This window comes from Papio anubis, chromosome 5 (genome assembly GCF_008728515.1).
Source record: "Papio anubis isolate 15944 chromosome 5, Panubis1.0, whole genome shotgun sequence".
Taxonomy (NCBI): Eukaryota; Metazoa; Chordata; class Mammalia; order Primates; family Cercopithecidae; genus Papio; species Papio anubis.
The window spans coordinates 69,382,599-69,410,408 of record NC_044980.1 but is presented as its reverse complement, the minus strand read 5'-3'; the positions used below and the strand labels follow the sequence as shown (position 1 = coordinate 69,410,408).

At 45.3% G+C, this 27,810-nt stretch overlaps 1 protein-coding gene across 4 annotated transcripts in view; it reads right to left on the bottom strand.

Moving 5' to 3' along the window:
- The window catches only part of IQGAP2 (IQ motif containing GTPase activating protein 2), a 311,257-nt gene extending 285,720 nt beyond the window's left edge, over positions 1-25,537 (bottom strand). For 2 of the 4 annotated variants that reach the window (XM_031666249.1, XM_031666245.1), the window contains exon 1: positions 25,029-25,129. In XM_031666249.1, the coding sequence (XP_031522109.1) occupies positions 25,029-25,074 (46 nt within the window). In that variant the 5' untranslated portion in view covers positions 25,075-25,129. Of the gene's footprint in view, positions 1-24,096; positions 24,704-25,028 lie in introns of those variants that run through there. The other 2 variants (XM_031666244.1, XM_031666246.1) reach the window with 2 other exon arrangements.
- Positions 25,538-27,810: the final 2,273 nt, after the last annotated feature.

Here is a 27,810-nt window from a genome sequence, read left to right as displayed (position 1 = left end):
AAATGTCCAGAAAACAATTTTGTTTCTTTACTTATAACAGTGATTCTTAACCGGGGACATGTGACAATGTCTGGAAACATTTTGTGTTGTCACAAGTGAAGGGGACTGCAACTGGAATTGAGTGTGTCAGGGATGATGCTAAACATCCTACAATGCACAAGTCAGCACCCCACAAGCAAGAATTGTCCAATCCTAAACATCAGCAGTGCTGAGGCTGAGAAACCCTGACCTACAGGATTAACTGTAATGGTATTTTCTCTTCTCTCTCAGTGCCCACCACCCATTATGTACTGATCACTCCACTATGCAACTCATTTTTCAGTGAAGTCCTGCATACACACACACACACACGCACACACGCACACACGCACACACACACACACACACACACACCCTCCATGGTTTTCCCCCGCTTGGCTCAGAGAAGAGCCTGCCATTGAGTGTGTGACAGCCAGGGATGGAGGGGCAGGGGCCCTGTCCTTTCATCAAGAAGGGCCCCTACTTGTCCTTCCTCATTACCCATGCAGCACAGGCCTTAGGTTACCTATTATAAAATCATGGACTGTGAGAGCTGGAAGGGGCCTTAGTGATCCTCTCGTCCAGCGTCCTTCGTGTATTAAAGGGGCTGCTTCCCAGCAGACCCGGCACATAGACCAGTTCCTTTACAACACAAAGCAAAAGGAGCCAGGACTCATAAGAAATGCAAAGAAAAGGAACAATGGCACAAGCCCCAGTGTTTGAAGAGCCTGAGCAACTGTTGAATGGTGACGTTCTATTTTTAGCTCAACTTTCCTGAAAAGGAACCCAGCTTCCCCTTTTCTGGAATGCTGTGGCATCCTCTCCAACTGTTTGGTTTCCCTTCTGCTCCAAAGGTTGCTGTAAAGACTGTGCAGGAAAGTGAATGTCATTGCACAGACCCATCCTTATGGACAGGGTGACCATAAGTCCTGACTTGCCCAGGGTTGGCACAATTTATACGGTTGCCTTAGAAAAACTAACAGAATCCCCCTTTCCTAGGTGTCTAGGTTTGGATGATGATTTATACTGTAACCTTTCTTCTGGGGCACACTGTTCCCAGGGAGAACAAAGCTCCAGGCCTGGCATGCTTTTGCAGAGCACATTAAGCCACAGACCTTAACGTGAAACTGATGTGCAATTATGTCTAATTTGGCCCTTGCTGGTGATGTGCCAGCTGACCGAAATTCTGCTCACTGAAAATGACTGGATGCCGATGAAGGGAAACCCAGAACTGCGCAAATACATTCTAATCCTGTTGACTTGAGAGCATCAAGACTGAGGATACTGGCACAGACCATGGGAAAACCTGCTCTGAAACTGATCCATGAAGTTAGTACCCAAGAATTTCCACTTCAGACTGAGTCTATCCTCCAGTTTCTAACCCCAATACGCACAAACAACTCACATTTCTGTGTGGTACGCACGCACTGACTCATGAGGCACAAGTGGTGTTATGGAGCTCAGAGGCTCAGGTAAAACATAACTGAAAAGCAAGGCCAGCAAAATGATCACTGGCCATTCATCCCATCAACACTGCCTACCTGGGACCTACTAGCCCACATTAGTCAAGTCCAAGCAGATGAGAACTTCATCTCTCATAATCAGAAAGAGTAATATGAGAACTAATGTGGGTTTTTTTATTCTTTTGCTTATAATACTTACAAGTCTCTCTGGGAAAAATGAAGACTACAGAACAGGAAACATCATTCTATCTAAAACAACTGTTAACAATTTGACACATTTCCTTCCAGTCCTTTCCCTGTACTATTTAGGTTCTAACTTCCCTACAGTGTATCTTGCCTTTTTGCTTCATGAATAAGCGTTTCTCCATGTCATTATAAACCAATCAGTTTATTTTAAGTTGGGTCCGTGGTTCTCCAATGGCAACATTAACAGCTGTTTGCTATTCAGACTTCCAAAGTTTATGTATAACAGAAGGTAGTAAATAAAGAGGATGGAGAAGAAAAAGGAAATCAAGCAATAAAATTTTAATGAAGAATCTCTCTCCCAGAATAGTGGTCACCAGTGTTATGAGTGTTGAACTGATCCTCAGTCCTGCTGGAACCACTAGAGAGGGCAGCCCCCCGACTTAACTGAGCTAGCATAGTCTCCAGATGGATTAAGCGAATGCAGGGGAAGAAACAGCAAGAAAGGCAGGGGGTTAGAGTCCTGCAAGAGATAAAGAAAGCTGACAAGGCAGGAGCAGGAAAGGTCTGACTGTGGATGCCTCTCAGTGTCTCCAGAATCCTTGCTTTCCATGGCAGTGCAGACCCTCCATGTGCTGTGCTCTCCTTTCCCTAATCAATCCTACATGCATGCACGCATTAAGGCCAGGCCTGGGCACAGCCTGTCTCCTCTTCACAGAATGCTTCCTCCTCCTCTCACTGGGCACTCTCTCTGTGAGAGTGCTTTATATTTGCTGTTCCATTTTGTCCTAATAATGCCATCAGGCAGGTACTACAATTTCATTACTTCAGGTCACAGGAGAGGAAACCAGAGCTAAGCGTTAGCAAATGACAGAGCCAGAGCCCAGCTCTGGGCCACTGGGCCATGTCGCCTATCAGAAAATCAGCTCCCTGAGGACAGAGAGGAGCCCAACCACTCGCTTGTCCAATGAACACTTTATATCTCATGTTCTTCCTAAAAATATTTGAGGAGGTTTACAAAAATAGATCTGTTAGGGCCAGGCATGGTGGCTCACACCTGTAATACCAGCATTTTGGGAGGCCTAGGCAGGTGGATCACCTGAGGTCAGGAGTTCGAGACCAGCCTGACCAACACGGTGAAACCCCACCTCTACTAAAAATACAAAATTGGCCAGTTGTGTTGGCACATGCCTGTAATCCCAACTACTTAGGAGGCTGAGGCAGGAGAATCACTTGAACCATGGAGGCGGAGGTTGTAGTGAGCCAAGATCGTGCCATTGCACTCCAGCCTGGGCAACAAGCAAAGCTTTGTCTTAAAAAAAAAAAAAAAAAAAAAAGAAAGAAATCTGTTAGGGAAAAAAAGGTTTATAAATAAAAGAAATTTTAAAATTGAGTAAAGGGAAAATAAAAGTAGACAAGGACAATGAAGGCAGAGGGGGATAAACACACTGAAAACAGTGTTTAAGCCCCTCACGAATTCTACAGCTCAGTCCCAAATTTGGGTCTCTGTTTTTGATTACCCAAGGCAAAAACCAGAAAGTGGATATTCATAACTGAGTTATGGATTTATCTCAGAAAGTCCTGTTGCTATAGAAATTATGTTAAGAACAATATATATCTCTGCCATCCTGCCTGATTAAAGAGCTTCTAAATGAGCCTATTTTCTGTTTAACTGTTGGCTAAATCTACAGGTGCTACAATATAAACGTGGTAGAAAATTGCTCTATAAAGGATTCCATGCTTCCCCCATCCCTATCCAGAATGTGCTGAATACACTTTAAATCACCGAGAGACAGTGTAAATTATCATTATGAGTTACTTTCTTCTGAACAGTGATACTCTTACTGTGCTGTCTCTCACTAGGTCAGTGCCCACCATGGCTTCATGTGCCTTTTGATACTTCTAAATCCTTTCTTGCATATCTGCTACTTCTGCACTCTTCCCACTCTTTCTTCTTCATCTGTTTTTGTGATGACTTCTCAGCTTTAATGATGACCAAGCACTATTTTTCTTTTTTTGAGATGAAGTCTTGCTCTATTGCCCAGGTTAGAGTGCAGTGGCACGATCTCAGCTCACTGCAACCTCTACCTCCTAAGTTCAAGCAATTCTCCTGCCTCAGCCTCCTGAGTAGCTGGGATTACAGGCACCCACCACTGCACCTGACTAATTTTTGTATTTTTAGTAGAAATGAGGTTTCACCACCTTGGCCAAGTTGGTCTCGAACTCCTGAACTCGTGATCCACCCACCTAGGCCTCCCAAAGTGCTGGGATTACAGGCATGAGCCACCGAACCCGGCCGACCAAACACCATTTTAACAGCAGGTACCAGCCAACCCCAATAACTCACAGCTTCTTCCCTGGCAATGTACATCGCTGTTCATGATTAGACAGTCACTGTGCCAAAAAATTTAGAATGTCTAAAATTTTCCAAATTTAATGGCTATACTGAGTTGATTAGCGGTAATTTTTTATGGCAGGAACAAACAGGAAACAAATAAAATGGATAAATCCTTTACTCAGAAGACAGAGTACCAAGTAGCCAAAAGCTGTCTTTCTAGCTTGTATTCAACAGGCATGATACGCACAAAACCTGGCGTAGCATTGCCTGGTTCATTCTGCCACTTACTAGCTGCACCTTGGGCAAGTTACTTAATGTTTCTGCACCTCAGTTTTCCCACCTACAAAATGGGGATAACATTACCAACCTCAGAGTTTAGTTACAAGGATTAAATTGGACAATTCTTACAAAGTGCTTAAAACAGCACCTGGCATATAGAAGCATCATATGTGTTTGTTACTATCCGCACCATTTGAGATTAACCTGGCAGAAAGTGTAGAAGCCGGTCCCCACTTCTTAAGAGCTGTGTGTACATGCCTCCTTCTCACAGACCTGTCCTCGCCTACCAGACATGAAGCACAATCCCCCCAGATTGCACAAGGGAGCCAGAGACAGACCAGAGACTCAGGGTTAAGATCAGGATTTTCCACTGAAGTAGGATTGTCTGCGTTTCAAAATTTACTAGGCTCTCCTGCACAGCCAGCATTTCTCTTGTTAAATAATCCTGGGAACTCCACACGGAGTACTTAGCACAAGCTCCAAACTAATCATTATGAGACAACCACTTGGTTGCATGGAGTTAAACTGTTGTTTTTATAATTCTTGGCTAATTTCCAATGAAGGAGTGGAAGAATGATCAGCCTTCAAAAACAGCTGCCTGCGGAGTCCTGGATCTACCTCAGTCAAAGCACAGTGAAGTCAGACTCCTCGGAACACGCTTGCTTAATCTGGACCCTGTGGCCTCAGCAATCTCTAAACATTACCAACACTCACTCTTAGGAAATACATAGCTTCTGCTTACTTTAAAGCCACAGTTATGCTAGAGCTCTCACATGCCCCTGCTATGTTTTGCTCCAGTTAAGAACACCATTCTAGAGCCTCCAGGTCAGTCTCATCTAAAGACAGCTAAATAGATGCCACCTCCCATAAAAGAGTAATAACTCATTTAAAAATACCAGTTTCTGGTTTATTGGGATTGTCTAAACACCTTTAAAATCAACGGGAAATATTATTTTATTATTAATAGCTTGCACTGAATGAATGCTTTCTATGTGCCAGGCACCAAGCACATAGATTAGCTTATTTCAATCAATAATTACCATTATTATCCCCATTTTATAGCTAAACAACACGAGCTAGGGAAGTTAAGACCTTGCTCAAGATCACACAGTATTTGGATGAGCCAGGTTAACAAAACAATATTCTATTTTGAAAATCCCATATGCCCCAAGAGGCAGCCTGTTACTTTGTTTTACACTATTTATGCAGGCCAAAGGCAACTTGTTGCCTACCCACTATTTAAGTTAACAATCAAAAACTTTAAAAATTCTAAAAAGTTGTGATTAATGTAAATGAAAAACTGTAACCCTTGTCCTGCATATCTGAGATCACACCTGAGGTCACAAAGAAGTAAATTTTGCCACAGCTAGGTTTTTTTTTGAGACAGGGTCTCACTCCGTCATCCAGGCTGGAGTGCAGTGACACTATCATGGCTCACTGCAGCCTCAACTTCTGGGGCTCAAGTGATCCTCCCATCTCAGCCTCCCAAATAGCTGGGACTATAGGCACACACCACCACGACCAGCTAATTTTTGTTTTTTTTTTTTTTTTTTTTTTTTTTGCAGAGACAGGGTTTTGCTGTGTCGCCTAGGCTGATCTCCAACTCCTGGACTCAAGTGATCCTCCTGCCTCAGCCTCCCAAAGTGCTGGGATTACAGGCATGAGCCATTGCACCCAGCTGCCACAGCTAGACTTTATACCCATTGCTCTTTATCTCGTGTAAAGAAAAGATAAATTTACACATGACCTCCCAGGAGGCAATCCAAACAGGAGCCTAAAGGCTGGCATTCTAATTGGCTTCTTCCTTCAAGTCATGGATACTTCATTCTTCAAAGTGTTCTTCAACTTACTCCATTAAAAAGTGATAGGTATACAATTCCTCCAAAAATTAAACAGAATTACCATAGGATCTGGCAATCCCACTTCTGGGTATATACCCAAAACTAAAGCAAAGGCTCAAACAAATATTTGTACACCCATGTTCGCCATAGCAGCACTCACAATAGCCAAAAAGTGGAAATAACCCAAGTATCAATCTATGAATGAATGGATAAATAAAATGTGGTCTGTACATACAATGGGATATTATTCAGCCTTAAAAAAGAAGTACGGACACATGCTATGACATGGTTGAACCCTGAAGACATGCTAAGTGAAATAAGCCAGGTATAAAAGAACAAATACCGTATAATTCCCCTTACATGAGGTACCTGGAGCAGTCAAATTCATAGAAATGGAAAGTAGAATGGTGGTTACCTGGTACTGGGAGGAGAGAGAATGGGAGTTATTATTTAATGCGTATGGAGTTTCAGTTTGGGAAGATAAAAAAGTTCCAGAGGCTGGGCACGGTGTCTCATGCCTGTAATCCCAGCCCTTTGGGAGGTCAAGGCGGACGGGTCACGAGGTCAGAAGTTCGAGACCAGCCTGGCCAACATAGTGAAACCCCGTCTATACTAAAAATGCAAAAAATTAGCTGGGCGTGGTGGCAGGCACCTGTAATCCCAGCTACTTGGGAGGCTGAGGCAGGAGAATCGCTTGAACCCAGGAGGCAGAGATTGCAGTAAGCCAAAATCATGCCATTGCACTCCAGCACGGACGACAGTATGAGACTCTGTCTCAAAAAAAAAAAAAAAAAAAGTTCCAGAGATGGATCATGATGATGGTTACACGACAATGTGAATGCACTTAATGCCATAAAACTGTCCACTGAAAAATGGTAAGAAAGATAATTTTATGTGTATTTATCACAACAAAACACATACAAATAAAGTAGGGTGGATTTAATTAATTCAATTAATTTCAAACATTGGCTGCACATTGGAATCTCCTAGGGAGGTTTTTAAAAATATCTATTCATCACCAGTAGTGGGAGGGTGGACACAGGTCCCTGATGTGATGCACCTGGCAGAAACAGGCCTGGACTCCTCAGAGGATTCAGGGTCATTGCATTGAGAGGGAGGTGGGACCACTGTTCCAGTCTGGGGAAGGCCTTGAGGAATAACAGCCAAAGGCAATGTGAGACACTTACCTGGGTCCTAAAACATGGCTATAAAGCATAGCAGGGGAAATCATAGTGTGGAATTTATATTGAACAATGGAACTGAACACACAGTAATGGTAACACTGAGGATGAGGCTGGAGAGAAGAATGTCCTTCTCAGTATGTGAGATGTGTGCTGAAGGACTTAGGGGTGAGTCATCCCAGTGTCTGTAGATGGAATGGTGTGGCAAGATGTCAACAGGTGGTAAAGCTGAGTGAAGGGAATGGATGTTCATTGTATCCTTCTTTGAGGTTTTGAGAGCTTGAAAATGTTTAAAATACAAAAAAAAAAAAAAGAAAGAAAAGAAAAGAAAAACAAAGCAAAAAAATACCCTAGTAAGGACAGGCATGGTGGCTCACACCTGTAATCTCAGCACTTTGGGAGGCTGAGGTGGGAGATCACTTGAGATCAGGAGTTCGAGACCAGCCTGGCCAACATGGAGAATCACTTGAACCTGGGAGGCGGAGGTTGCAATGAGCTGAGACCATGCCACTGTACTCCAGCCTGGGCAACAGAGTGAAACTCCATCAAAACAAAACAAGACAAAAAACCATAGTGAGACCCTATCTCAACCAAAAAAAAAATTTTTTTTTAATTAGCCAGGTGTGGTGTGCATGCCTGGAGTGCTAGCTACTTGGGAGCATAGCTTGAGCCCAGGAGTTCGAGGCTGAAGTGAGCCAAGATCATGCCAATGTACTCCAGGCTGGAAAACAGAGCCAGACCCTGTCAAATAAATAAATAAATAAGTTTAAAATAAAAACACCTATGCCAGAATATTCTATCCCCCAAATAAACAGAGAATGGTGACGACATCCAGGGAACACGCATTTCTTGGTAAAGCTCCCCTGGAGTTTCCAGTGGGTAGCCAGGTTGACAACTATTACGATCTCTAATCCAAGATGGGATATTATGCTGGCGTGGATCATAGTTAAGGACGTGTAATCAACCTGGGAGGCTGGCGGGCTGTTGACACCCAGCAGCCCTAAGAAACCTTCTCAAGCATTAAGTGACCCCAGTCACACTATCTTCCACACTCACCCCCCTACTTTTCCTAAGAATAAGCCATAAGCTTTATAAAGAGAGGATCTCTGTCATCAGATTAGGAGACAGAATTGCCTTCCCAAGCTTTATCCTCCACCTGTTAAAAATACAGGTGTCCCCTCCCTCGCACAGTAGTTTTCCTTGATGAAATACAGCATGGGTCTCAAAGAAACTACTCTTAAAGTCTTTTCAATTTAGAGGTTTTTTTTTTTGTTTTTTTTTTTTTTAGATGGAGTCTCACTCTGTCACCCAGGCTAGAGTACACTGGCACGATTACAGCTCACTGCAGCCTGGACTTCCTGGACTCAAGTGCTCCTCCTGGGCCAGCCTCCCGAGTAGCTGACAGCACAGGTGCATGCCACCATACCAGCTAATTTTTAAAATTTTTTGTAGAAATGGAGTCTCCTGACATTGCCCAGGCTGGCCTCAAACTCCTTGGCTCAAGCAATCCTCCCGTCTCTGCCTCCCAAAGTACTGGGATTACAAGCATAAGCCACCGGGTCCAGCCTCAATTCAGAGATTCTTACTATTAGCTTCTGTTTTCAAAATTCACATTTCCTAGTAAAAGAAATGCTAAGATGGACAAGTAAGAATCTGGCTAAAAATCATATATTAGGATTCAAAAAAGTTAATCTCTAAGATATTATTACCAAAATGCAAAATGTTGCCTTTCAAGCTGAAGGAGAAAGGAAAATCTCTTTTTTTTTTTTTTTGGAGATGGAGTCTCGCTCTGTTGCCCAGGCTAGAGTGCAACGGTGCAATCTCAGCTCACTGCAACCTCCACCTCCCAGGTTCAAGCGATTCTCCTGCCTCACCCTCCTGAGTAGCTGGGATTACAGGCGCATGCCACCATGCCTGGCTAATTTTTGTATTTTTAGTAGAGACGGGGTTTCACCACGTTGGTCAGGCTGGTCTTGAACTCCTGACCTCATGATCTGCCTGCCTCGGCCTCCCAAATCCCTGGGATTACAGGCATGAGCCACCGCGCCCAGCCAGGAAAATCTCATTTCAAACACCATTTCAAAAAAAGCACATATAAGCCAGGCACAATGGCTCACGCCTGTAATCCCAGCACTTTAGGAGGCTGAGGGAGGTGGATCACTTGAGCTCAGGAGTTCAAGACCAGCCTGGGCAACATGGCGAAACCCCATCTCCTACTAAAAATACAAAAATTAGCTGGGCATAGTGGAACACACCTGTAATCCCAGCTATTTGGAAGACTGAGGCAGGAGAATGGCCCGAGCCTGGAAGGCAAAGGTTGCAGTGAGCCAAGATCGCACCACTGCACTCCAGCCTGTGACAGAGTCAGACCCTGTCTCAAAAAATAAATAAATAGGCCGGGCGCGGTGGCTCACGCCTGTAATCCCAGCACTTTGGGAGGCCGAGGCGGGCGGATCACAAGGTCAGGAGATCGAGACCACAGTGAAACCCTGTCTCTACTAAAAATACAAAAAATTAGCCGGGCGCGGTGGCGGGCGCCTGTAGTCCCAGCTACTCAGGAGGCTGAGGCAGGAGAATGGCGTGAACCCAGGAGGCGGAGCTTGCAGTGAGCCGAGATCGCGCCACTGCACTCCAGCCTGGGCAACAGCGTGAGACTCCGTCTCAAAAAAAAATAAAAAATAAAATAAATAAATAAATAAATAAATAAATAGGCCAGGCGTGGTGGCTTACGCCTGTAATCCCAGCACTTTGGGAGGCCGAGGTGAGTGGATCACTTGAGGTAAGGAGTCTGAGATCTGCCTGACCAAGATGGTGAAACCTCATCTCTATTAAAAATATAAAAATCAGCGTGGTAGCAGACGCCTGTAACCTCAGCTACATGGGAGGCTGAGGCAGCAGAATCACTTGGACCTGGGAGGCGGAGGTTGCAGTAAGCCGAGATCCTGCCACTGCACTCCAGCCTGGGTGACAGAGGAAGACTTCATTTCAAAAATAATTAATTATTTATTTATTTTAAAACATATGTCACAAAGCTACTATAGCATTGCCTTTGAGGTAATGATTAAATGATAAACCCGTTTGAACACTAATAAGACTTCACCAGTGAATTATTCAAATAAGTGGCAAATCCCTTCTCACCATATACACACACACCTTGAACAGTTTTCTCAGCAGTCCTCCATACCTCACCCCCTTTTGAGGTAGAGGAAATAGAAACTCATTTTTCAAAAGTAGAAAGAAGCTCAGACCAGACTGGGCAACATGGCAAGACTGTCTCTACAAAAAAATCTTTTTTTAAATTAGCTAGGCATAGCGGTGCATGCCTGTTGTCCCATCTACTCAGGAGGCTGAGGTAGGAGGATCACTTGAGCCCAGGAGGTAGAGGCTGCAGTGAGCTGTGATGATGCCACGACACTCCATCCTGGGTGACAGAGTAAGATCCCTGTTTCTAAAAATAAAAAAGAGCTCAGGTCAGGTACATTGGCTCACACCTGTAATCCCAGCACTTTGGGAGGCCGAGGTGGGCAGATCATCAAGGTCAGGAATTTGAGACCAGCCTGGCCAATATGGTGAAACCCTGTCTCTACTAATAATACAAAAATTAGCCAGGCACGGTGGCACACACCTGTGGTCCCAGCTACTTGGGAGGCTGAGGCAGAAGAATCGCTTGAACACGGGAGGCGGAGGCTGCAGTGAGCCGAGATCACGCTACTGCACTCCAGCCTGGGCGACAGAGTGAGTCTCCATCTCAAAAAAAAAAAAGCTCGAAGAAGTTACACCCAATATCACACAGTAAGTGGCACCTCAGTCTAAGTCCTCAGACCTAGATGCAGGTCTTGCTATCACAGTGCTTCTCGTCTCTCATTGGTCTAGGGTGACAGTACTTCCATGGCTACCTCTGTTTTACAGCATAATGCTGGGGCCAGTGGCAGCTTCCAAGATGCTAAACAAGACTAATCTATCTTGTTTTGCCTGTATACTGCTCACAAATGTTTTCCTTCCAATTTGAGTGACTAAGGTAGCAAATGCATTCTCCAGCTGAGAGACACTCCAAAGCTTCCTATTATTTTATACAGGCTGTGATCACATTTGACCCCTGAAGGCATTTGGTCATGAACCCTGTGTAAATTCCACCTTATACATGGCATCTAGCACCTCCTGTTGAATGAAGGAATGGTCATGAGTGGTTCATCTCTTCACAGGCTCTTCAGAGTTCACTTTGTGAGTCAACAGAACAATCCACTTTTATGTCACAACCTTTATTTCCCCATGGACACTAGTTGATTTATTACTACCTTTTACAGATCTGCTTCCTGCACACTTTCCTTTCACGTTTTTTTTTTTTTTTTAAAGACAGTCACTCTCTGTTGCCCAGGCTGGAGTGCAGTGGCGTGATCTCGGCTTACTGCAACCTCCACCTCCTGGGTTCAAGGGATTCTCTCGCCTCAGCCTCCAGATTAGCTGGGATTACAGGCACATGCCACCATGCCCAGCTAATAGTTTTTGTATTTTTAGTAGAGACAGGGTTTCACTACATTGGCCAGGTTGGTCTTGAAATCCTGGCCTCCAGTGATCTGCCTGCCTCAGCCTCCCAAAGTGGTGGGATTATAGGCGGGAGCCACTGTGCCCAGCCCCTTTCACAAATTATTAACTACAATGGCTTAACAACTATAGAGTCCTGGGCCTCTTAACATTTCTGTCCCTCATTCTCTATGCATGTACACACATACACACTTGGAAAATTAGATAGCCATTGAATCCTTCCAATAATAACAGATCTATCTTCCAGACTAATTTTCTTTTTTTTTTTTTTTTTTTTTTTTTTTTTTTTGAGACGGAGTCTCGCTCTGTAACCCAGGCTGGAGTGCAGTGGCCGGATCTCAGCTCACTGCAAGCTCCGCCTCCCGGGTTCACGCCATTCTCCGGCCTCAGCCTCCTGAGTAGCTGGGACTACAGGCGCCCGCCATCTCGCCCGGCTATTTTTTGTATTTCTTAGTAGAGACGGGGTTTCACTGTGTTCGCCAGGATGGTCTCGATCTCCTGACCTCGTGATCCGCCCATCTCGGCCTCCCAAAGTGCTGGGATTACAGGCTTGAGCCACCGCGCCCGGCCCAGACTAATTTTCATAAGGCAGAGTTTGTAGCTAAAGAGAACTTTGTATCTTGAGCAGAAAAGGGTAACTGTTATAATTTTTCCAACTTAACTTTTATAGTCTAACTATAAAAATATGTATAGCTGAAAATTTGAGGAAGAAGAAAAAATATTAATCACAAAATATCTCATTACCTACACAGAATCACTGCTGACATGTCGACCTATGTACCAGACAGTGGGGTTACAGCATTGACCAAAAGACACAGTCCCAACTCCTCGTAGATTTTATTGCTGTTCTATTTTGTCCACATTATTCTCAGAGTAATAAATGTAAACCTGATCTTTCAAAAACACACATTTGCTTTATTTTTTCAAAGGGTAATACAGCATATAGTGAAAACTATTTCAAATCATATTCCCACTCCTGCCCCCAGTCCCTCTTCCCAAAGGCAACTTCTAAAAAGATATTTGCATAACCTTCTAGAAATATTCACATGTCCAGAGGTTGAGGATGTCCCTCCCTGTTTGGTTTGTCTTACTTTTCCTACTTAGCAGAGAAAGGTACACATTTTCAGAGATATCAAAGCTACAACACAGCAGCACATTATCAGCTCCATTTCTTTCTCAGAGTTCCCCTAATCCAATGTGAAAAGTTACAGGCAGAGTCCACAATGAAGAGGAATAAGCAAGCACAATCCTCCAAACTGTTAGCCAATTCAAACTAATAGCAAAGATTAGACTGGAGAACTGAGGAAGAAAGCTTTGAGACTATCGCCAGAATCAGTGCCAAAGCAGGGAAGGGCCTCATGTGACCCTGGCTCCCATGGAGGAAAAAATTATCTTTATATATTCATTTTTTACTTTCTTTTTATAGAAACAGGGTCTTGCTATGTTGCCCAGGTGGTCTTGAATTCCTGGCCTTAAGCAATCCTCCTGCCTTAGCCTCCCAAATTGCTAGGATTAAAGGCTTGAGCCACCATGCCCAGCCTTATATGTTCTTTACAAATAAATGTATCCTTGTTTCTTGTGGAAAATAAAATTCATTAGTAGAGAATAGAATGAGAGCAAAAGCATGTTTGTATTGGCTCCATAACTACCATTTCTTGGACAAACTTCCTAAGAGTTCAACATGCAGCAAGGCTCTGGTGGGCTGCCTTACTAGATCTTACCTGAGAAGCACAGTTTAGGGGGCAGGAGAATGGGGAGTCATATTTCATGAGGCTGACTATGCGACTATCTTACCAGGCCCCTCATCCCACCCTAAGAAGCCTGCTTTGTGTAGGACTAGAGCAAAGAACAGAGAAGTGACAATCTCAAGGACCAAGACTGGCTGATTACAATGGTCCCCTTTGGGGAGGTGATGAATAATAGAGGGATTATTAGCAAATATTTATATGAAAAGTACTAGAATTTTTTTAAAAATTGGGCACATGAGTTGCAGTGCAGGTTTTCGATTCCTAATGGCTCCAACATTCCAGTTAGTCCTCTCAGTTGAGCTTCACTGAGCTTATGAACACAAAACTTCATTAACTTTGTAGAGGCAGTGAGGCCTGGAGGGACGTTAGATGAACCCCGTGTACCAAGTGTACTTCCTCTTCCTCACCTCCCTTCTAAACTCCCGCAGGACTGGGTTGACCACAAGATTGGCTGACCCTGGCAGCTAAGTCAAACTCTACATTCTGAAGCAAGCATAAAGATTAAAACACATTTCAAGTAGCTCCTTCCCATCTAGATAGCATTATAAACCCTCAGGTTTTTAAACAAGCAACAGCAGCAGCAATGACCAACTTCAACTTGGAAGCCTAAATGAAATAAGACAATGCTTGGTAACTTCAGAGTACACTTCTAAGACCCCCCCGCAAGATGGCAAAATATGCAACACAGAAGCCCAAATGTTCTCCCCTTATCAGCTGTATCTGGAAACAATAGAACATATTAGTTTTTTAAGTATACAGACACAAGGATTAATTTGGTCCCCACCCAAATTGATAGATTGAAGTATTTACATATAGATAACTTAAGAATTTTCCCATTCTCAAGAGAAAATAGGGCTAGGGTTGGGCGCGGTGGCCCACGCCTGTAATCCCAGCACTTTGGGAGGCCAAGGTGGGCGGATAACCTGAGGTCAGGAGTTCAAGATCAGCCTGACTAATATGGTGAAACACCATCTCTACTAAAAATATAAAAAATAGCCTGGTGTGGTGGCATGTGCCTGTAGTCCCAGCTACTCAGGAGGTTGAGACAGGAGAACTGCTTGAACCTGGGAGGTGGAGGTTGCAGTGAGCCGAGATCATACCACTGCACTCCAGCCTAGGTGACAGAGCAAGACTCCATAGCAGGGGAAAAAAAAGACAAAAGAAAAAAAGAAAATAGGGCTAGGATTTTTTTTTTTTTTTTTTTTTTTTTTTTTTTTTTTTTTTTTTGAGACAGAGTCTTGCTCTGTTGCCCAGGCTGGAGTGCAGTGGCCGGATCTTGGCTCACTGCAAGCTCCGCCTCCCGGGTTCACGCCATTCTCCTGCCTCAGCCTCCCGAGTAGCTGGGACTACAGGCGCCCGCCACCTCGCCCGGCTAGTTTTTTGTATTTTTTTAGTAGAGACGGGGTTTCACCGTGTTAGCCAGGATGGTCTCGATCTCCTGACCTCGTGATCCGCCCGTCTCGGCCTCCCAAAGTGCTGGGATTACAGGCTTGAGCCACCGCACCCAGCCAGGGCTAGGATTTTAAATCCACTTTCTGTTAAAGTGAAAAAGAACAGGCAACGAGGTAAGGAAGGATACAGACCAAGGGGCAGTGGAAATGAGGGGGGTTCACCATCCCTGCCCTTTATCACCATCCCTGCCCTTTAGGTGTATCACCATCCCTGCCCTTTAGGTGTTGACTCCATGGGAGCACACTCTGAGCAAGTACGTTTCCATCTTATTAAATCATTTAATCCTTTGAGGATGCATTTTCCACCTACATTTTACAGATGAGGAAACTGAGGCCCAGAGAAATTAAAACAACTTGCCCAAGTTCCACAGGGGATGGAAGCAAATCCAAACTCAACATTTAATGTTTGCATGGCATCTGAAAGCTGCCGAGATGATCTTTAATTAGACAGATAAATAAATTAGACAGAAATAAATTCCTCATTTAGACAAACAATACAGTATAGACATGTTATGCAAAACCTGTCATAACAGCAAATATTTACTCAGTATCTTCTAAGTGCCAGGGTACCAAGCTGCTGGCTAGATACTGAACCTAAGCATAAGTATGTGATATATATGTTGCTTCAATTACATGCAAATCAAGTCTACTTATTTGGAGACAACTCTGGGATATGCATTAACATTACTTAAGACTGAATTCAGGCCAGGCGCAGTAGCTCACACCTGTAATCCCAGCACTTTGGAAGGCCAAGGCGGGTGGATCACAAGGTCAGGAGATTGAGACCATCCTGGCCAACACACGGTGAAACCCCGCCTCTACTAAAAATACAAAAAATTAGCCGGGCGTGGTGGCCGGCGCCTGTAGTCCCAGCTACTCGGGAGGCTGAGGCAGGAGAATGACGTGAACCGGGAAGGCGGAGATTGCAGTGAGCCGAGATAGTGCCACTGCACTTCAGCCCGGGTGACAGAGCGAGACTCCGTCTCAAAAAAAAAGAAAAAAAAAAAAGATTGAATTCATATTGCCAGTAAAATACAAGAACTGAGACAAAATTATCAGGAACTATGCCAGGCATGGTGGTACACACCTGTAGTCACAGCTACTCAGGAGGTTAAGGTGGGAGGATCACTTGAGCCCAAGAGTTTAAGTCCAGCTTGAGCAAACATAGTGAGATCCTATCTCTTTAAAAAAAAATTATCAAGAAATAAACTACCCTAACTAAAAAAAAAAAAAAAATTAAAATGTCTTCCTTCAGAGATTTAGTAGTAATAGAGAAAGAACAACCAATCAGAAATCTTCTTTTTGGGAGAGCCCAAGCAATAAACAATAAAAACGTCCTCCTGTCTTTTACCGATAGTAAAATAAACAGACTGGTAGTTTCCCTGCAATTTGGGAATGACCTGGGTGCACTTATGTCTATCAAATAATATCTCTGCTAACATATTCAACAGTTCTAAAAATTGTGAATGAATAAATGAATGAATGAAAAACACTTTAAGGTGTCCTAGAAGGAAAAAGAAAAAAAATGGAGGAGGATATCTATGAATTCTTACTGTCCAGCTCCCCACCTCCCACCCCCAGGGAGTAAAAGCCCAGAATCTCCAGGCTTAGAGTTCCCTTTCTTACACAAAAAGGTTCCCTGTTCACTCAGCCTTCCCAATGGCTCCTAAAAGCCTCACTTGCAGCTGAAATCCCTGGAAAGCTAACCTTGCTTTATCTCTAGTCAGTGGAGATTTTAAACTTTTCCATTTGTTTTAGTCTGTTTTGTGCTGCTATAACAGAATACCTGAGACTGGGTCATTTATGAGGAACAGAAACCTGTTTCCGCACAGTTCTGGAGGATAGGATGTCCAAGGTTGAGGGGCCTGCATCTGGTGAGGGCCTTCTTACTGCACCGTAACATGGCAAAAGGCATCGCATGGGTGAAAGAGAGAAAAGGAGGCTGGCCTCATCCTTCTACTGAACTCACAATAACAACATTAACCCATTCACGAGGACAGAACTCTGGTGGCCTAATCGCTACTCATTAGGCTCCACCTCCCAATACTACGGCATTGGGGATTACGTTCCAACACATGAACTTTGGGGAATACATTCAAACCACAGCACCTTCCAAATCACATTTGTTTCCCAGAAGAAAAGAAAAGCAAACTCAAAGTCATACCAAAATTAATTCTATAAAATAAACATGAACCTGTAAAGTAATCAAGGCCTGGGTTAGTATGTGGTTTACAAATCAAACATTCAAGAGATACTGTAAATAAAGAGTTCCACAACATACCCATGTGTTTTCACTTACTTTACAAAAACTTGCAAGCACTGTGAAGAGTAACTATGTATCAGAAATGCCCCTTTACCCTTCTGATGCCCTAGTGCATCAGAATCAACTGCAGGGCCTGTTAAAACTCAGATTGCCGGCCCTGCCGCAGAGTTTCTGATTTAGTAGGTCTGAGTGGGGCCTGGGCATCTGCCTTTCCAACAAGTTCTCAGGAGATGCTCCGCTGCTGCTGCTGCTGCTGCTCCAGAGACTGCTCTTTGAACACCACTGCATTTACTAAATAAACAGCTGTCAGCTCCTCTTAGGCACCTTGGCAAGAAGAAGTCATACATAATATGCAATTATAAAATTAAAGGACGGTCCAATTAGAGCTTAGTAAAATCCCACAGAAAGTCTAAGTGAAAGTTCCTTAGGCAATTGCCAACGAATTGGAAACATAGTCTAAGTCATTCTTCAACAAAACTGGGATGCTGGACATTGCAGGACCGTAAATCAGTGAAATCTGAAAGGTCAAGATTGGCACAATTAATGGAGAGAATGAGAGAAAATGAGGTGAGAGAAACCCCACCCCCTAGAGAATTCAGTTGTCAAGATCCTTGTGCTGCTCTAAGCAGGACTCGTTTCCTTACCTGTTCTCAGAGAATTCACCTATCCTCAGCAAAACTCTCTGGCAAAGCTGTTCATCCAAAAGACATGGCCAAACCCAGAAGCATAGGGAAGAAGCCGCTGAGCAGCCAGCGGAGAGGGCACCAACTGCTCACATCCCTACGTCTCACCACACCTGCCTCCCCTGTCACTCACTTCACTGGGCACTCACCCATGTCTCTAATGAAAAGTTCGGGGTGTCTTTTGTTTTTTTTTTTTAAAAACCATCTCAAGGAACAAGAAGATACATGAGTGAGGAGTTGCATCAGGTGACTCTCCTCAGGACAGCTCCAATTGTCCTTTATTGCCTATATAAATAGAAGATTCCACAGTACAAATATACTAGCATGCGTTTCAGGTTTTCCTCTGACCTTCCTCAAGGTCATTTCAAATTCACAGCTTTCATGAAGCCCTCCAGTTGCCCCCATCCAAATCCATCCTTCTCATATCTTCTCTTCCACATAACTTTTGGAAGGGCACTAAAAGTATAAGCATTTTTTACTTGTCACCCAGATTCTCTGGTAAGCTGTCAGCAGCTAAGTGGTGTTTCATTCATCACAATATTTTGCTAGTATTAGGTGCTCGATTAATTGAAACAATTACAACTTGTTTAGCACTATGTGCCAGGAACCACATCAGCCACCTCTATAGATATATCATTTCCACACACCCTCTCAAGGTACAGGAGAAAACCCCAAGGCTACTGAGGCAGGCAATGGAAGTCAGAATTCAAACCCACCTCTATTCAACTCCAAAGCTTTTGCCATTTTATCAACACCATACTGCCTCTCAAGAGAGAAAAATAAAATAGAGCAGTAAGGTGACAAAGTATAAGCTCACAGGTCGGCCACACTACTGCAAGTTTCTACTTGATTTCTCAACAATCCCAGACTTTAAGGTATGGGCACTGTATGCAATAAAGTAGGTTTTACAGATTATCCTATTTGCAATCACTGGGGCACATGTCACTATATTATTATGGAAAAGCCTTTCACTTCAGCACCTCACAGTAAGAGATGGGATGTTTCTAAGTACACATAAAATCTCTGATGAAGGTTGGGTGTACTCTATAAAAAGCCCATGTAAGGCTGGGCACGGTGGCTCATGCCTGTAATAGCAGCACTTTGGGAAGCTGAGGAAGGCAGACCATTTGATCTCAGGAGTTCGAGACCAGCCTGGCCAATGTGACGAAAACCCATCTCTACCAAAAATACAAAAATTAGCCGGGCATGGTGGTACATGCCTATAATCCCAGCTACTCAGGAGGGTGAAGCATGAGAATTGCTAGAACCTGGGAGGCAGAGGTTGCAGTGAGCTGAGATCATGCCACTGCACTCTAGCCTGGGTGACAGAGCAAGACTCTGTCTGGGAAGAAAAAAAAAAAAAAAAGCCCATGTATTCTATGCTGTTTCTTGGGGTGGGGGGTGCGGAATTCAGCAGCAAAATCAACTTTATGCGTCTATTTATAAATGAGCACACTATGTAATGGCCACAAGTTTTTTGGCATTTTTTGTTTTGTTTTGTTTTAGAGATGGGGGTCTCACTTGGCGCGGTGGCTCATGCCTGTAATCCTAGCACTTTGGGAGGCTGAGCCGGGCGGATCACTTGAGGTAGGAAGTTCGAGACCAGCCTGACCACCACGGTGAAACCCCATCTCTACTAAAACATACAAAAATTAGCTGGGTGTGGTGGTGCACGCCTGTAGTCCCAGCTACTTGGGAGGCTGAGGTGGGAGAATCACCTGAACCTGGGAGGCAGAGGTTGCAGTGAGCCTAGATCTCACCACTGCACTCCAGCCTGGGCAACATAGTGGAACTTCATCTCAAAACTAAATAAATAAACAAAAAAGAAAGATTGGGTTCAGGCAGGGGGGTGGGGGGTGCAGCGCAGATCTCACTATGTTGCCTAGGCTGGAGAGCTGTGGCTATTCACAGGTATAATCACAGGTGTGATCCTCCTGCCTTAGCCTCCCAAGTAGCTGTAACTACAGGTGTACACCACCACATCCAGCATAAATAGCTAGAGGTTTCTATATCTTGAGAGAATCGTGACAAACTCCTGAAACACATAGAAGGGGTGAACATTTATGATTTAGGGGCAGCCAACTGGCAACAGTCAATGGGGAAAGGCTCCAGGATCTGACAGTGCTGCTTCCAAGTTCCCCTGCCACCAGCTAGCACGGTGGCCTTGACACAATACCAGGGGTTTCAGCTTCTTTGTGAAATGGAAAACCACTGGCCCTCGCAAAGGCCATAATGAGCTGATGATAACAGTAACACACAAAAAACACCCAGCCCTTGGTAAGTTCACAAACGTTTGTTGCATATCCCATATTAAACTGCCTGCCCTGTAGGACTTACCTGACCCTATCAAATCAGACGTTGAGTGGCCTTTGTTTCTCTTTTAGTTACCATGAAGACATGGTAAGCATTAGATCTGTTTGTATACTAGCCTTTTTTTTTTTTTTTTGAGATAGAGTCTCGCTCTGTCGCCTAGGCTGGAGTGCAGTGGTGTGATCTTGGCTTATTGCAACCCCTGCCTTCTGGGTTCAAGGCTTTCCCCTGCTTGGGATTCCCCTATTTGGGATTCTCCTGCCTCAGCCTCCCAAGTAGCTGGGATTACAGGCGTGCACTTCCACACCAGGCTAATTTTTGTATTTTTCATAGAGACGAGGTTTCACTATGCTGGCTAGGCTAGTCTCGAACTCGTGACTCCATGTGATCCACCTGCCTTGGCTTCCCAAAGTCCTGGGATTACAGGCGTGAGCCACATGCCCAGCTTTTAAATAGAAGGGGCTATTAAAAAGCTTGTGTAGTGAGAGGGTAGACGGCAATAGTAAGTCATTGGCTCCCTAGAGAAAAAGGAGTTAACTAACACCCCAAATAACACTAAATTCTAAAACAAACTCAGTATTAGAAGCTTAAACTCTCCTAAACAAGTCATTCTGGCTAACAGCATGTGTAATTAAAGTTAAAAGCATACTAAAATAACACTTTAGCTGTTGACCTTAAAGATCCTTTTGAAAAGCTCAACCAAAACATCAGCATATGAGGGAGCAGCTTGACTTTTTGTCTACTGAAGACAGCATCACAAGATAAGGCTGTATATACCCTTCTGTGATTCAAATGAAAGCACTGATAGGATGTTACAGCTGAGCTATGCTAAATACAGACTTATTCAATCCCCTTTTACACAACTATGTTTAACTACTTCAGAACTTAAATTTCATCTCAGATTGGTCATTGTAGATGGATAACTTTAGTTGCACTGACCACCCCAAAACTCCAATCTCCAGGTAACTTAGTAACATCACCATTCAGACAAGAGCAGAGAGCAGTACTCAAAAGCTCACAGTATCAGGCCAGGTGTGGTGGCTCACATCTGTAATCCCAGCACTTTGGGGGGCTGAGGAGGGAGGATTGCTTGAGCCCAGGAGCTGGAGACCAGCCTGGGCAACATGGCAAAACCCCATCTCTACAAAAAAATATAGAAATTAGCTGGGTGTGGTGATGTGTGCCTGTAGTACCAGCTACTCAGGAGGGTGAGGTGGGAGGACAGCCTGAGGCTGGGAAGTTTGAGGCTGCAGGGAGCCATGCACTCCAGCCTGGGTGAGAGAGCAAGATTCTGCCTCAAAATAAATAAATTAATAAATAATAAAAAAATGCTCGACCAGAATCTTTCTCAACTCCCCCTTCCCCGCCCCCCACAACATGCTGGACTTAGGTTGCACTTTTTAAAAGAAGCAAACAGTGAAACATTGATCCCCATTTTTTTGAACAATGTATCTCATGAAAGGAAGTCTCTAAATCTTGTAAAGGGTAGAAAACCACAGTTCTTGCCTATGCAATCATTAGAGACCCACTGTAGTCACTTAAGTGTTGATTGTGTTATCAGTGGTAAGTGAAGTCATCTGCCTAGTCACAAACCCCTCTTTTGCTCTCGCTGGTGTTTTTAACTCTCAAGTAACTGGAACAAAACTTACGACAGATCATGGCAGCAATGTGTTTTCAGAATTAATTTGGCAGATACAGCATAATCCATTACAACAACACAAGTTATTTGCAAATCACACCTAAGCATAAGTGTCATCTTAATTTGGTTGAGTATAGAAAAATACTATATATACAATATATAGTATATACTATGTCTATGTCTGCATTAGTTTAAACAGCTCCCTACTATCACTTCCTTCTTCCACCTCTTCCCTTCAGAATTGTGTTACTGAATTCTTTCAGCTTTGTTTGTAGTATTAACATTATACAAAAATAACTTTACAGATTGCAGGAAGATGTGGCCAACAATAGCGGAAATTAAATAGAAAATAGTCTATTTAATTTCAATCCAGCGCTCCTGTGTGCAAATCAGGGAGACTTCAGCAATCTTGCATCTGTCAGAAACCTGAGAAGAGTCAGAGGTCTCATGGAGAACTCATTAAGAAATCCCTCAAGTACAATTTATTATGTGGCCTTTTACAGACACTCAGCCTGGTACAGAGGAGAAAGACCATAACAGCCTGAGCTGAATTAATTTAGTTACTTTGTATAAGAACTACTGAATTAAATGATGATTCAAGTAGGTAGGAGAGAGAGCAGAACAGAAGCTCAGACCCAAAATAAGCAATAGATGGCTTAATTCAAACTACCAAAAACTTGTGTTTAAAGCCCAGTCTCAAACATCTTATACTCAGAACGTTCAGCACTAGAACTGAAATTACAATGTATTGCTACTTTATTTTTAAATGCTAGGGATAACGCCCGTTATAATTTGAGGTTTTACTGAACCTGTACTTACCAAACCAATAAACAAGAAAAAGCACAGCCCTAAAACACAACAGAGCAAGGACAATCCTGTTTTCCTTCCCTAGCCTTCCCAAGAACTCACAGCACTATTTTCAGTCTCATGTTGATAGGAGCTTCAGAAAGCCAACAACAACCAGAAATTACACTAACACACCAAATAGCCCTCTTCTGCATAAATAGGCAATGTTAGGTAATGCCTATTAACACCAAAATCTATTCTGCTAGATATCTGTTCTGAATACACTGAAAATACACTATTCATAAACCAAAATTATAAAAGTGTTCATTTTAATGACATAACTGTCACATTAAAGCCTTCATATTTCAGGGTGACAAGAAAGTCTGGAAACATAGGCAAATATTTTCCATTTTTGACAGTGTTAAGTGACCAATGAATGCCAGCACTTGATGAGCGGAGGGAAAGTAACCGGGAGTGATTCCAACAAGATGGCACCCACCCCCTTACACCATATTGGTGAGGAAAGCTGGATGAAGATTTCCAAAGAAAGCAGCCCTGTGAACTGGGCTTCAGGCTTGCCAGATCTGGACTCCCTCGATAGCTTCTTCTGGAGTGCACTTAAAACACAGATTTATTCCGTGAAAATCAAGCAGCATCACAGATGCACATGCAGGAACTGACAGAAATGCTGCATTCATGTACCACATTCACAGAAATTTGGCACTATCTATTGTTAATGAGGGCCGACATTAATCATGTGACAGCAAGAAATCATTTGCTCATGTAGATTCACCTAGTTTACAGAAGTTTGTGGTTATCTTACCATTTGACACAGTGAAGCCACCATATGTTCTGAGAGCTTGTCACATTAAAGTACTTCCATCAACCTAAGGTTGGCACTGCAAACACTGAATGAGAACAGCATTCCTCCTTGAATCCAATGGGTTCTGCTGTCTGTGTGGTTTACTAAAAGGCAAAAAGCTGGGTCCCACCTGAGGTTGGCACTGCAAACACTGAATGAGCACAGTGTTCCTCCTTGAACCCAAGAGGCTCTGCTGTCTGTGTGGTTTACCAAAAGGCAAAAAGCTGAGTCTCAGTAAACTGCTGAATGCATTAGAGTACGGAGGCTGTAGCCCTCAGGCCTCCCCCTCACTGCAAGGGTAACACAGGAAAGATAACCTCCCATCTTCGACAGGCCAGCGGGGAGGAGGGGAAAGAACCTACACAAGTTGAGCAGCCCTTTTTCAGTTAAGCAAGTCAGTGGGCTTAAGCACCACCCAAAACCACACACACACACACACACACACACACACACACACACACACACAACACCCTGCTGAAGGTATCACCACCTTAACCCAAACCTGGTACCTCTGCCACCAAGGCCAGCCTGGGCAAAGATTAACCTGTGGTCTTCGGCCTTGGGTTCACTGACAGGGCCACCTTGGAGAGACAGCGGGCCAACTTTCTGTTTGTTTTAAAGGAAATGCTTCCTGGCACATGTTTAGGACTCTGAACTCAGCACATGAAGCCACGTGGTTAGTGTTAATCTGGCTCCATCCACTCACGATCGGCCAAAGCAACCTCTTTATGAGGGCAGCCCCTGGCTGGGTAATCGACACCATCTCGATCAAGTCACGCGGGCTCCCACCGGATTCCCCGGAGCCTAGTGCCGCATCCTCTCCACACAGCAATCCTCCCATGCGAGGGGAGCCGGGAGGAAAGGGGTTAGAGGGTTTCAGCGAGGAGGGACTCACACATGTGAGGCCAATGGTTCTAGCGGCTCAGGTGAAGTCCGAGGGCGCGGGACAGGAGGAGACGCCCGCCCTTCCAGTCAAGCCGACTTTGCACTAGCAGAGTGCGCCGGCGCCCTACTTGTGATGCCCACCTGTAGCCACAGCAAACAAACTTTCCCCCCTTTCTGGGTTGGAAGAATCCGGTGCCTTACGCCACCCCCTGGCCCAAGCCGGTGGCGGCCCGGAGCTCCGCGGACTCCTCACCTGATACCCCTAAAACCCCAACCTGGTCTGTCCCAGAGCGCAACCCCCGCACTGCCCACCCACCCATTTGGGGTATGCAGAGTGGAGGGTCTGGGTTGCCAGCTGGATATTAGGAATGGGGGGCGCGGGGGGACGCGGTTCACTGCCCTTTGCAACTCCAGCTCCCAACTTTGCCAGCCGCGCAGCCGCTGCCTTCCAGTTCCCTCTGCGCAGCGCAACCGGCTCCCTCAGCTTCTCCTACGCCGTCCTCTGGGAGGGAGCTCCCCAAGGCCAGCCGGAACCCCGCGCGCCCGGCGCACTTACAGCCATAGCGGGGTCTCTGCAGCGACGGCAGCTCTTCGCGGGGCATCCTGCGCGGCTCCGGGGGCCCGCCCGGGGCGCGCCCCCCGCGGCTCCCCTCGCTGGCCAGGCTCGCGGGCTCTGCGCCCCGCCGGCGCGCTCGGATCCCGCCTCTCGCCGATTTCTCGGGGCCGCCCGAAGATCTGCGACCCGCTCCCTCGGTGCTCTCTCGCCAGCGCCAGCCGCGGCCGCCGCGTGCTGACACTGGAGTAAAAGTGAACTCTCCTCCCTCGCTCCCTGGCCGGCCGCCGCCGCCTCCCGCAGCAGGTTTCCTTTCTCCTCCAGCCAGGCCCCGTTATTCACCACGGTGGGAGCGCGCGCCGAGACGCAGCGACCCCTACCGCATGCCGGCCGCAGCGCCCAGGCCGCGTGGACCCGCCCCTTCTCCCTCGGGGGAGAGGGAAGGGGCCGAGAGGGACGCTGGGCCGGGACCCCCTGCAGCTGGGGCCCCCGCACAGCTGGCGGCTTGGGGGTGGCGGCCGCCCCGCCTTATTTCTCGCTTCTGGAGCGTTTCGAGGGTGGAAGTGAACCAACGCGGAGAAGTGCAAGAAAAACCGCAGAAGTCACAGGCAGCCCTGCGTGTCCGGGGTGTTGCTCAGTTACTGAGGGACAAACAGCGCGGTTCCTTTTCCTCTGGGGAGATTTCACGTTGACTTTTGTTCGTCGTCTTCGTTTTTTTTGTTGTTTTTTTGTTTTTTTTGTTTTTTGTTTTTTGTGTTTTTTGCTTCGAAACTTGCTTGTCACTTTTTGTCTACAAAATAACAGGGTTCCCCTTATGACAAGAAACTTGAGTGTATGTGTGCTGGAGGAACAAGATAACCCAAGCAAGCACTCAAAACACAACTGCGAGTCATCCCCCTCCCTCCGATCACCTTGCGCCCGCCCCTGCCCCAATGTGCAGAGCCTTCGCTCAAGCCCAGCTGGGGTCGCAAGCCACAGAAACCTTTTCCGGCTAAGCTTTTAAGGAAATTAAACTGCATGTGGCTGTTTTGAAATTGGGGTTTTCATGCGGTCGCCAGGAGCTATTTTTCTCTTTGTGCCTCAGCGTGATAAAATCTGGAGGGAATGCGGGACGCTTCTGTATCTGTGCCCTCACCTGTTTGACAATTGTGAAATGTGTAGGTGACCCGATAACAGGAAAAACAAACTGAGGGAGGGCGATAAGAAATTATTTAGACCCCGGCGCGGCGGCTCACGCCTGTAATCCCAGCAGTTTGTGAAGCCGAGGCACAAGGATCCCTTGAGCCCAAGAATTCCAGACCAGCCTGGGCAACATAGCAAGACCCCCGTCTCTACAAAAAAAATGAAAACATAAAAATTAGCCGGGCATGGTGGGTGCGCCTGCAGTCCCAGCTACTCAGGAAGCTGAGGTGGGAGGATTGCTTGAGCCCGGGAGGACGAGGCTGCTGCGGGTTGTGATTGCACCACTGCACTCCAGCCTGGATGACAGTGCAAGACCCTCGGGGGGGGAAAAAAAAAGAAAGAAAAATTGTTTCGCTAAGGAAATGGTGGCATAGTGACACTAATCATTTTTTATTATGCAAGGATACAGAGGATGACCAGCTGTTTTCCATTTCAGATAGGAGAGGTAGTCCTTCTCAAACTTGTTGAAACTCAGATTCTTGGGCCCCACCCTCAGAATTTCCGACTCAATGGGTCTGGGCTGGGGCTCATGAATTTGCATTTCTAATTTCTAGCATACTGCCAGGTGATGCTGACACTGCAGAGCGTGCTTAGAGTAGCTCTGTGAGTAGTAGATGCGCACAGGGACGTAAACTGTACACAGGGAACTCAATTCAGACGGATAGCAAAATAATTTTTTCCTCCGGTGGCATTAGATTCTCACCTGTTTGGAATGGGATGAATTGGGTTTTCCTTTCTTAAAAAGCAGATGCCTCGGCCGGGCGCGGTGGCTCAAGCCTGTAATCCCAGCACTTTGGGAGGCCGAGATGGGCGGATCACGAGGTCAGGAGATCGAGACCATCCTGGCGAACACCGTGAAACCCCATCTCTACTAAAAAATACAAAAAACTAGCCGGGCGAGGTGGCGGGTGCCTGTAGTCCCAGCTACTCGGGAGGCTGAGGCAGGAGAATGGCGTAAACCCGGGAGGCGGAGCTTGCAGTGAGCTGAGATCCGGCCACTGCACTCCAGCCCGGGCTACAGAGCGAGACTCCGTCTCAAAACAACAACAACAACAACAACAACAACAACAACAAAAAACACAGATGCCTCTCAGTATAAGAACAATTCAAAGGTGAAATGGCCACATTTGAGGCACAGCACCCTGTCACTTGATATTCACCCAGAGGAGAAATGTGAAAGGCGATTTTCCTGCATGTCAGGAGATGCTGAATTAAATGATGTCTAAAGTTCATTCCATCTCTGTTGTTCCATTTGTGAAGTGTTAACAATTAAGTACTTAACACATACCAATTTTCTTGTAAGTGTATGACTTAGAGACCAAATAAATGAGTAGTCTATATATTTAGAGGTGGGCAGAAAATCACCGTAAACTAAAATGGTCCAGGAAGGTGATAGGGTTTGAAACTGTGGCTTGAAGTGGAAGTGTGGTAAAAGCTGGATGGAGAGCATCCAAGGGAAAGAGACAATGAGATGGAGCACAGGGCTGGGTTGGAGCTGGATTGGTTGGACTGGATTGGAGCCGTGAAGCTGTCATCAGGTTGTGGAGGGCCCTGAGTGTCCGGCTAAGAGGACTGGAGATTATCGTACAAACATTCAAGAGAT